General features: G+C 50.9%; 1 protein-coding gene across 1 annotated transcript in view; it reads right to left on the bottom strand.

The window, feature by feature from the left end:
- Nucleotides 1–606: 606 nt before the first annotated feature.
- ADAP2 (ArfGAP with dual PH domains 2) overlaps nt 607–10,418 on the bottom strand; it is a 37,631-nt gene continuing 27,819 nt past the window's right edge. The window contains exons 8-12 of the mRNA XM_011992869.1: nt 9,453–9,536; nt 5,496–5,558; nt 4,284–4,361; nt 2,356–2,584; nt 607–990 (exon numbers count right to left, since the gene is read on the bottom strand). Coding sequence (XP_011848259.1) covers nt 956–990; nt 2,356–2,584; nt 4,284–4,361; nt 5,496–5,558; nt 9,453–9,536 — 489 coding nt within the window. The 3' untranslated portion in view covers nt 607–955. The remainder of the gene's footprint in view (nt 991–2,355; nt 2,585–4,283; nt 4,362–5,495; nt 5,559–9,452; nt 9,537–10,418) is intronic.

Below are 10,418 nucleotides of genomic sequence, written 5' to 3'. Positions count from 1 at the left end.
TCACCATGTTGGCCAGGCTGGTCTCGAACTCCTGACCTCAAGTGATTTGCCCAGCTAGGCCTCCCAAAATGCTGGGATTACAGGCTTGAGTCACTGCGCCTGGCCTAGTCTCCTTTAATATAGAACAGTTCTCAGACTACTTTATCTTTCACAATATTGACTACTTTCTTTTTTTTTTTTTTTTTTTTTTTGAGATAGAGTCTTGCTCTGTTACCAGGCTGGAGTGTAGTGGTGCAATCTTGGCTCACTGCAATCTCCACCCCCGGGTTCAAGCGATTCTTCTGCCTCAGCCTCCCAAGTAGCTGGGACTACAGGAGTGTACCACCACATCCAGCTAATTTTTGTATTTTCAGTAAGGATGGGGTTTCACCATGTTGGCCAGGATGGTCTTGATCTCCTGACTTCACGATCCGTCCACCTCGGCCTCCCAAAGTGCTGGGATTGCAGGTGTGAGCCATTGCACCTAGCCATTGAGTACTTTATCTTTCACTCTTCATTTTTGAAGAGTCCGGGTCAGATGTTTAGCAGAATGCCCCTAATGTGGATTTGTCTGATTATTTCCTCATGGTTAGATTCAGATTAAACTTTTTTTTTTTTTTTTTTTTAACAAGATGCCACTTGCATGATGCTGTGGGTGCCTTTTCATTGCAATGCCTCCATTCCAGATGTGAGAAAGTTCTGGGCCTGTAGGGCATTTCAAGCCTGGGTGTATATGGGGGAGGAGGGGATAGATGTTCGTTTATGTACCAGATCCTCAGATCCCTGGGGTGTGTTGGGGGGAAGGCTCAGGGAGCTGATGGATAAAGCCACAGTTTCAGTCCTGGCAGAGTTCACTGCCAGGGATGGCTGCTGACTGCGGGGCACTGATGGTGGGCAGCCAGGGTCGAGGTGCGAACTTCTCCTTCCTACAAGGCGCTCCAGGTGTTCAGTGGCAGCCAGTCCCTCAGTTAATGGGTCACCTGCTGCTGCGGCCACTCTCTGTTGATGCAGCTACAAGGGAAATGAAGAGGGCTGAGGGAGGTGGCCATGCCAATGCTGTTCTGTGGAGGAGAGGGACAGCAAAGGGACAGGTGTACAAAGACAGAGGGAGCCATGGCCGGGCGCAGTGGCTCACGCCTGTAATCCCAGCACTTTGGGAGGCCGAAGCAGGTGGATCACTTGAGCTCAGGAGTTCGAGACCAGCCTGGGCAACATGGTGAAAATCTGTCTCTACCAAAAATACAAAATAAATTAGCTGGATGTGGTGTCACGAGCCTGTAGTCCCAGCTACTTGGGAGGCTGAGGTGAGAGGATTGCCGGAGCCCAGGAAGAGGAGATTGCAGTGAGCTGAGATCGCACCACTGCACTTCAGCCTGGGTGACAGTGCAAGATCCCGTCTCGAAAAAAGAAAATTAAAAAAAAATAACACGAAGACAGAGGGAGCCTCTGAATAAAAAACAGAATGAAGGAGTAAGGGCCAGGGCATCAGAGGGGATGCACACACCAGCAAAGGAGAGAAAAGTGGAGGGACAGAGACAGAGAGAAACCAAGAGACTCATAAATGGCAGGCCACAGAGAAAAGAAAGCACCAGCTGATATGCCTCACTCACAATTTGCAAGTCCCTTTCTGAGGTTCTCTGGCTTTGGCCTTTGTGGGACAGTCAAGAGAGTCTGTGTTTATATCGGTCAGACTCAAAGGGCACAAGTGTTTCCCCCAAGGGGCTGTGCGGGGGTCACCTGCTCAGTCTGTACTTTTCCAAACACAGAAATTCTCCTTTGTGCCCCAGAAGCCAGGCCCTGGGCCAGCAGTTTCCTGCCGGAGCTCGGCATGTGTCCTCCTTTTTCACAGGGCTGTCAGCACTGAGGAAGGCCTACTGGTAAAGAGGAGCAGGAGACAGGCAGACAGAAGGGAGGACTCGGAGAAAAGAAGCCACTAGAAATAGCCTTCCCTCTGGAGTGGGGAGGAATCCAAAAATCCCAGGAGCTGCCCAGCGGGTGTGACCTTAGCTAATAATAACAGGCCAGGGTTTTCTCACGAGAAAAAGGATCAGCATAGAGGAGGGTGGAGGGAAAGAGAAGCTGCTCAGCCCCCACACTGCGAGGGGTACAGACGGTACCCGGGGGTTCTGCCAGGGCCAAACTCCTCTAAAAGCTCCTGGGGAAGGGCTCTGTTACGGGAACCCAGGGTGGACAGAGTAGACTTTTTGGCAATAATGGTATGTCTGTGCTTTTCTTTCTCAGGAAGAGAAGACAGTGAAAAGAGCATAGTCAGGAATCAGGAATCTTTTGTGGCATCACGGCTGAACCTAAGTGAAAAAGCACCTTTCTGCCCTCTGCCCTTGGCCAAAAGAACACCCTTCAGTTCCTGCTTCTTACTGAGGCAGTTGAGGAGCGTCAAGGGGCTGGACAGGACACCCCGCAAACTTTCCAGCCATTCCTGCTGCTCCTTCTCGTTGGGGCAAGTGAGGACATATCTCCGCTCTGGGGTGACAATGGTGAGTCCGGCTTTCCAGCGATTTCCTCGGATGCCCTTGGGCAGGTCTTCATAGACTTCATATCCCTGCTCCTTGTTCCCCAGAAAAACCTGGCCCTGCTCGAAGGCATCCTGAAAATGGAGGGTACAGGGTCATCAGAGGGTGCCCCCAGGGCAGAGGGGCCCTGCAGCCCTGACAGCCTCCAAGCTCTATTTTGGGAAGGGGGTATGAGGTCCCTGCTGGGATTTCTGCTGAGTGGGACCCAGAATTTGAAAGATCAAAACCCTAAAATAAATCATACACGTCATCTGTTGAAAAGATACTGAGGGTGGGCCTGATAGTTCATGCCTATAATCCTAGCGCTTTGGGAAGCCAAGGCAGAGGATTGTTTGAGGCCAGGAATATGAGACCAACCTGGGCAATATAGTGAGACCCCTTCTCTGCAAAAAAAATTTATTAATTATTATTATGAATTGTTTTTGGAGACAGGGCCTCACTCTGTCACCCAGGCTGGAAGTGCAGTGGCACAATCATGGCTCATCCCAGCCTCAACCTCCCAGGCTCAGGCGATCCTCCCACCTCAGCCTCCCAAGCAGCTAGGACTACAGGCATGCGCCACCACACCTGGCTAATTTTTAAGATTCTTTCCTTTTCTTTTTCTTTTTTTTTTTTTTTGAGATGGAGTCTCGCTCTGCGCCCAGGCTGGAGTGCAATGGCGTGATCTCGGCTCACTGCACCCTCTGCCTCCAGGTTCAAGTGATTCTCCTGCCTCAGCCTCCTGAGTAACTGGGATTACAGGCACGCACCACCATGTCCGACTAATTTTTGTATTTTTAGTAGAGACGGGGTTTCACCATGTTGGTCAGGCTGGTCTTGAACTCCTGACCTCGTGATCCGCCCGCCTCGGCCTCCCAAAGTGCTGGGTTTACAGACGTGAGCCACCATGCCCGGCCTTAAGTTTCTTGTAGAGATGGGATCTCATTATATTGCGCAGGCTGGTCTCGAACTTCTGGGCTCAAGTGATCCTCCCGCCTCAGCCTCCCAAAGTACTGGGATTACAGGCAAGAGCCAGAGCACCCAGCCCTACTTTTTTTTTTTTTTTTTTTAAATTAGCTGGGCATGGTGGTGCATGCCTGTATTCTGAGCTACTCGGGAGGCTGAGGCAGGAAGATAACTTGGGCCCAGAAGTTTAAGGTTGCAATGAGCTGTGATTGTGCCACTGCATTCCAGCCTGGGTGACAGAGAGAGACTCTGTCTCTAAAAAAAATAAATAAGTGATACCTAACATTTATGGAGCACCTATTAAAATCAGCATCAGGAATTACAATGCTTTATAGTAACTTAAGTAGCCATCATGGCAACCTCTGGGGAAGGCATTCTTATTAAGCCTGTTTTTCAGAGGAGGAAACTAAGGCACAGAGAGCTAAGTACTCGGCTCAAGGCAACACTACTACAAGTAGCAGGGCTGAGACCAGAGCCCAGACAGCCGGGTTCTAGAGTCCACCACACTCCTAACCACTACACATCACGGCCTCTTGGTTAGAAGTGAACCCTGGAGACTAGAGGAAGAAATACACCTCATTTAACTACCATGGGCAGCATTTTGGATACTCATAATGGACTTCCTGAAAGCGAGGGGAAAGAAGCTTCATGCCACAGGAGATTACTTCAAGAGCAACAAAAACAAGGGGTAGAAGTTTTCCTCTCAGGGTTTCTCTAGCTCTGGGGCTCTGGGAGATGTCTTTATCCATAGCTTTCACATAGTTTCAGACAAGCACTACCCAGTTCTGTCTGAGGAAGCCCTGGGGAGGGAGCAGGAGTGGCTCTTACCAGTGGGTTCTTGTAATAGAGCAGCCTCCGCTCATGGCAATCCAGGGTGAACCACCTTTTCTTGAAAGGTTCTCTCTGCTGCAAAAGACGGAACCTCTTACCATGGATGACCAAGTCAGTTTCTGAGGATAGAGATCAGGGGCCAGCCCAGGCCAGACCAAGGGAGCTGGCCAGTCCCACTGGTTCTCCAGCCCAGCCTCCTCAGTCAGACATCCTAGTGCTTCTCCCTGGGGCCTGGACAGGAGCCCTCAGGCATTGAAGGTTCTGCCCATTACCCTTCCAACCCCACCATACCCTCTACCAGCTTCACCCTGCTGCCTCCAGGTGCTGCCTTGACTTGGAAGAGGCACTTTCCTCTTTCTCAGGCGGTGGACAAAGAAGCCGGAGAAAAAGGAAGTCGGGGAAAATCAGAAGTGGCTACTGCTTGGCAAGGCTGAAAGTGCTGGCCTTGGCCAAATTCTAACCTAGGTCAGGGAGAGAAAGCCCGGCAACAAGAACCACGCGGAGGGGCTGCGCCTCTCTGAAAATAACGCTTTGACTGCTTTTTCCGCCTGCCCAAGGCTTGCTTTCACGATTGCCTAACACAGGGGTATCCAATCTTTTGCCTTCCCTGGGCCACATTGGAAGAATTGTCTTGGGCCACACATAAAATACACTAAACTAATGATAGCTGGTGAGCTTAAAACAAAAAAATCGCAAAAATATCTCATAATGTTTTAAGAAAGTTCACGAATTTGGCTGGGCGTGGTGACTCATGCCTGTAATCCCAGCACTTTAGAAGGCTGAGGTGGGCAGAGGTCGGGAGTTTGAGACCAGCCTGGCCAACATGGTAAAATCCCGTCTTTACTAAAATTACAAAAATTAGCCAGTCATGGCGGTGGGCACCTGTAATCCCAGCTACTCAGGAGTCTGAGGCAGGAGAATCGCTTGAATCCGGGAGGTGGAGGTTGCAGTGAGCCAAGATCACACCACTGCACTCCTCCTGGGTGACAGTGCAAGACTCTGTCTCAAAAAAATTAAAAAAAGAAAGTTTACGAAGTTGTGTTGGGCCCCATTCCAAGCTGTCCTGGGCAGCACGTGGCCCATGGGCTGTTGGTTGGACAAACTTGGCCTAACACCTTTCACTGTTCTCTTAACCGTCATCCCATAAACACATTAAACCTTTTATGTACATTAAGCCACATAAGTCCCCCAGGGAGTGGTAGAAGGTACCTTTGGCCCAGTCTTTTCCATGAAGCCTTGTTTGAGGTAGTTCCTGGTGAGGAATGGCACGAGCTGTGGAAGAGAGACAGACACTGACCCCCAACTCACACCCCAGAGCTCCAGGTTCCCGCCTGGCTCCCGACAAAGGGGAAGTTTGAAATGGGGAAGGATGTATGCTCATGGCTCATGGTATTATATTTGGAAAGTGCAATGGACATAATATTAATATTTCACAGAGCCAGTCGACAGCACCCCAGATGTTTGCAGAACTTAGTGGCACGGCCAAGTTTTGGTTTAAGGACTCCTTCAGTAACCCCAGGACATAGGCAAGGCTCTGCGGAGACCCTCTTGGTGTCAGGGAACATGTTCTGAGGGTCCACTTTGCGTCAGGCTCCGGTTGCAATTCTCAATCACCCTGCGAGGTGGGTATCACCAGCCTCATTACACATCTGAAGAAAGCAGGCCACAGAGAAGGGGCTGGGGATTTTCCTAAAGTCACAGCACTGGTAGCGTGAAGAGCTGAGATTCATGCCCAGGGCCGATGACACTAGACTGTACTCCTACCACTACACTATGGTGCTAAAGTATAAACATGCCAGGGCCCTCTGAGCAGGACCTTGGGAAAGGCGTGGTCATTGGTCAGAGTTCTGACACAGAGCAACAAGAAAATGATGCGAGAGGCCGGGCGCGGTGGCTCACGTCTGTAATCCCAGCACTTTGGGAGGCCCAGGCAGGTGGATCACTTGAAGCCAGGAGTTTGAGACTAGCCTGGCCAACATGGTGAAACCCCATCTCTACTATAAATACAAAAACTAGCTGGGCATGGTGGTGTGCACTTGTAATCCCAGCTACTCAGTAGGCTGAGGCAAAAGGATCCCTTGAACCAGGGAGACAGAGGTTGCTGTGAGCTGAGATGGCGCCACTGCACTCCAGTCTGGGTGACAGAGGGAGACTCCGTCTCAAAAAAAAAAAAAAGAAAAAAAGAAAGAAAAGAAAATGATGCCAGAGTGGACAGAGAAAGTTCTGAAGCAGAAGTCGGGAGACCTGGTTCTAACTCCAGTTCTGGCCTCCACCAGCTGCATTACCTTTGTAAGACCTTCTGTCTTATGAGGCCTTATGTCTCCCCTGTGTGATAAACAACCTGGATCATGTGATCCCCAGAATCCCTTCCAGCCTGTCAGCCTATACTCAGAGATGTTTCCAGGGGTTGATGATGGCCTCCTATGCTCCCAGGCATCAACCTGGAAAGTCTAGAGCTTCAAATGACAGTCCAGGCTTCAAAGAACAGAGAGGCTTCTCCAGAGCTCCAGGGCCCAGGGCAGAGGCACAGGGGAAGTGAGGTCTGGGGAACAGCTACGGGAAGTTGAAAAGGGGGAAAGTTGTGAGCCAAAAATGAAAATATAGGTCAGATGCAGTGGCTCACACCTGTAGTCCCAGCACTTTGGGAGGCCGAGGTAGGAGGATTGCTTGAGGCCAGAAGTTCGAGACCAGCCCGGGCAACATAAGTGAGATACCATCTCTACAAAAAATAAAAAATTTTTTTAAATGTAAGAAAGAAAATATAAACTGTACTACTCCCCTCATCCTAAAATACATTCACTAGGCTTTAATTCTTCCATTTGGAGAAAACAGATGGAGTCCCGAACTGCTCAATATTCTGAATTTGAGTCAGCACAGAGCAAGCAGAGGCCTAGGGAAACCATTGGGAGAAAAAGGAAAATCACATGGCTGGAGCACTGCTTCCTGTACTTCAGACGCTTGGCTCACTGGAGTCTCACAACAGCCCTAGAAAGTAGGTACTATCACCTAGGCAAGTCACCTCACCTCTCTGGGCTGGATCATCTGTCACTATGGCAACAATACCTACTTTCTCTGAAGTCCAAAAGACCATATGCACTTATTACAGGACCACAGACCCCACTGGGATGCCCTGGATTTCCAACATGTGGATCCTAAAGCCTGAGCCAGGCCTGGTGATTGTTCAGAACCTCACACCATACACAGACATTAAATGGGAAGAAAGACACGGGATGGATATCGGGTACTGACAGTGGATGAGAGCGGCAGGGGAACATTGAGGATGTTGACCGAAGAGCAATTTCCTTTACACATGTCAGCAAAGATGGGCAACTTGCCCAGATTAAATAAGGCTGAGCATCTGCACTTTGTCCTCCTTCCTCATAGTCAGCAGTCAGCACCCTCCACTCCCCACCCATGGGAGCCAGCATTAACCAGTTCTGGGTGCAAACTCAGCAGACTGACTCAAGGGCTCTGACTCGGGCCTTACTGGAATTGCTCCCAGACAGCTGCCATCTCAGCATATCCTTGGGCCTGGAGGGGACCCTATTCCAGACAACTGGCTCCCTACAAATCTTGGAATTAAGGAGCATTTAGGCTTTCAAGGACGCTCTAGGCCGGGCGTGGTGGCTCATGCCTGTAATCCCAGCACTTTGGGAGGCCGAGGCGGGCAGATCATGAGGTCAGGAGATCGAGACCATCCTAGCGAACACGGTGAAACCCCGTCTCTACTAAAAATACAAAAAAATTAGCCGGGCGTGATGGTGGGTGCCTGTAGTCCCAGCTTCTAGGGAGGCTGAGGCAGGAGAATGGCAGGAACCCGGGAGGCGGCGGAGCTCGCAGTGAGCGGAGATCGTGCCACTGCACTCCAGCCTAGGCGACACAGCGAGACTCCATCTCAGAAAAAAAAAAAAAAAAGGAAGCTCTAACGTTTGAGATTAAGAAAATCCCAGCATTAAAATGGTTTTCCACCCCCGTCACTTATAAAATCCTCTTACAGGGGAGCCTCTTGAAGAGGACCAGAGTATAGAATCTCAGAGCCGGAAGGGACCCTGAAGATGACCTGGACTAACTGCCATCTTACCAATCTGGAAACAGAAGCTCAGAGAGGTGCCAGGACCTGCAGGGGTCACACAGAAAGTGAGCAATAGAGCACCCCTGAGAGCCCAGGCTTCCTGGCTCAAGGCAGCATCCTCTGCCCCACACCATGCGGGCCTCCCTGGCCCAGCCTGAAATAGGGAGATGAAGGCCCCAGAAGTCTGGAGACAACCAAAATGAGGTTCTCGGCTCCCCATCATGTTGGCCACGAAGGGCATACCTGCTCCTGTTGCAATTGTAATGGGGAGGATCCCAGGCTTTCCCAAGCCCAGAGCATCACAGGGCAAAGCGGGGATGTTACAAAGGGAAGCGCACCTTTGGTTATTCACCTGCCCTTCCTGGGACTGTGTATCACATCAGTGAAATGGAAATAATCACCCCTGCCCGGCTGCCATTTCACAAGACAAAACGGGCTCAAAGCACTCTGTAGGCAGTATGTTAGGGATCATTTGTACATTTTAGAGGAAGAAGGGGTCAGAAAGAGATGACCAAATGCTGAGCCCCTTGACACTCCTCTGAAGGCGAGAAACTGACCTGCTTTTGGGAGGTTGCCTTGTCATATGTGAAGCTGTAACCCCCCAGGCTCCCCTGGAGAATGCCTTCGGTTTCCCTCTGAGCTACCCAGCCCTCAACCTCGAGGTCTTACCTGCAAACAAACCTAGTCTGGCTTCATTGGTTTCTTTTTTTTTTTTTGACACGGAGTCTTGCTGTGTCACCCAGGCTGGAGTGTAGTGGCGCCATCTCGGCTCACTGCAAGCTCCGCCTCCCGGTTTCATGCCATTCTCCTGCCTCAGCCTCCCAAGTAGCTGGAATTACAGGTGCCCGCCACCACATCCAGCTAATTTTTTTGTATTTTTAGTAGAGATGGGGTTTCACCATGCTAGCCAGGATGGTCTCGATCTCCTGACCTCGTGATCCGCCCGCCTCGGCCTCCCAAAGTGCTGGGATTACAGGCGTGAGCCACCATGCCCAGCCCTAGTCTGGCTTCTGAGTGTCTTCGAGGTCAACAGACAAGGAAAGAAGGAGATGGCCAAGAGGAGATTCAGAAATTGGGGTCCACATTTAGCTCACCTCAGACTCCGGGAGTTCAGGAAAAGCCAATTTTAGATACTGCAGACGGGCTGCACGCAGGGCATTGAACCAGTCCACTATCTCCTGCCGAGAGAAGTGCACAGGACACACACACAGCAGTGAGATGGAGTGGGTGGGAGGCTGCGTCTGGTGGCGGGAAGCTAGCTGGGCATTGCGTGTGGGGCGCATGTATTCAGCGCCTGCACACACCCCACAGCTTGGCTCAGGGGCATCCAGGCAGGACTGTGTCAGAGCCTCGTGGGCTAACCCGAGCAAACAGGAAGCCTCTGACAGGGATAACCCCAGAGCCCCGGAAAAGGATCGGGTGAACTGCACAGGAGTTCTGCAATGGCCTCAGACAGCGCTTTTCACCTTCTAATGCGTACAAAATCTCCTGAGGCTCTTGTTAAAATGCAGAGGCATATGCAGTAGGTTTGGAATGGGGCCCAAGACTCTGCATTCCTAACACGCTCTCAGGTGATATGATGCTGCTAGTCAGTGGAATACACTCTAAGGAGAAAGGTTCTAGGAAATCGTTGTCCTCAGATGTCAAAGACTGGCATTTGGGTGGGGAGCAGGTGTGCCTGGGGATGCTCCTCTGATGAGGATGCTTATGGCAACTTAGGCCAAAGCTGGCTTGGTCCCTTCTGCTGTCACTCTGAGAGAACATGTCCCTCAGCAGCCTGGGCCACCTTCATCTCCCACCTAGACAACCACGTATCTAGCTGGCCTTGATCGGCTGTTCTCCAATTGACCCTCTCATGGCAACCAGAGTGATTTTTTTTTCTTTTTTTTTTAGACGGAGTCTCGCTCTGTTGCCCAGGCTGGAGTGCAGTGGCATGATCTCGGCTCACTGTGACCTCCGCCTCCCAGGTTCACGCCATTCTCCTGCCTCAGCCTCCTGAGTAGCTGGGACTACAGGCACCTGCCACCATGTCCAGCTAATTTTTGTATTTTTAGTAGAGA

This window comes from Mandrillus leucophaeus, unplaced genomic scaffold, assembly GCF_000951045.1.
Source record: "Mandrillus leucophaeus isolate KB7577 unplaced genomic scaffold, Mleu.le_1.0 Scaffold419, whole genome shotgun sequence".
Classification (NCBI taxonomy): domain Eukaryota; kingdom Metazoa; phylum Chordata; class Mammalia; order Primates; family Cercopithecidae; genus Mandrillus; species Mandrillus leucophaeus.
The sequence above is the reverse complement of the archived record's forward strand: the minus strand, read 5'-3'. Positions and strand labels throughout refer to the sequence as shown.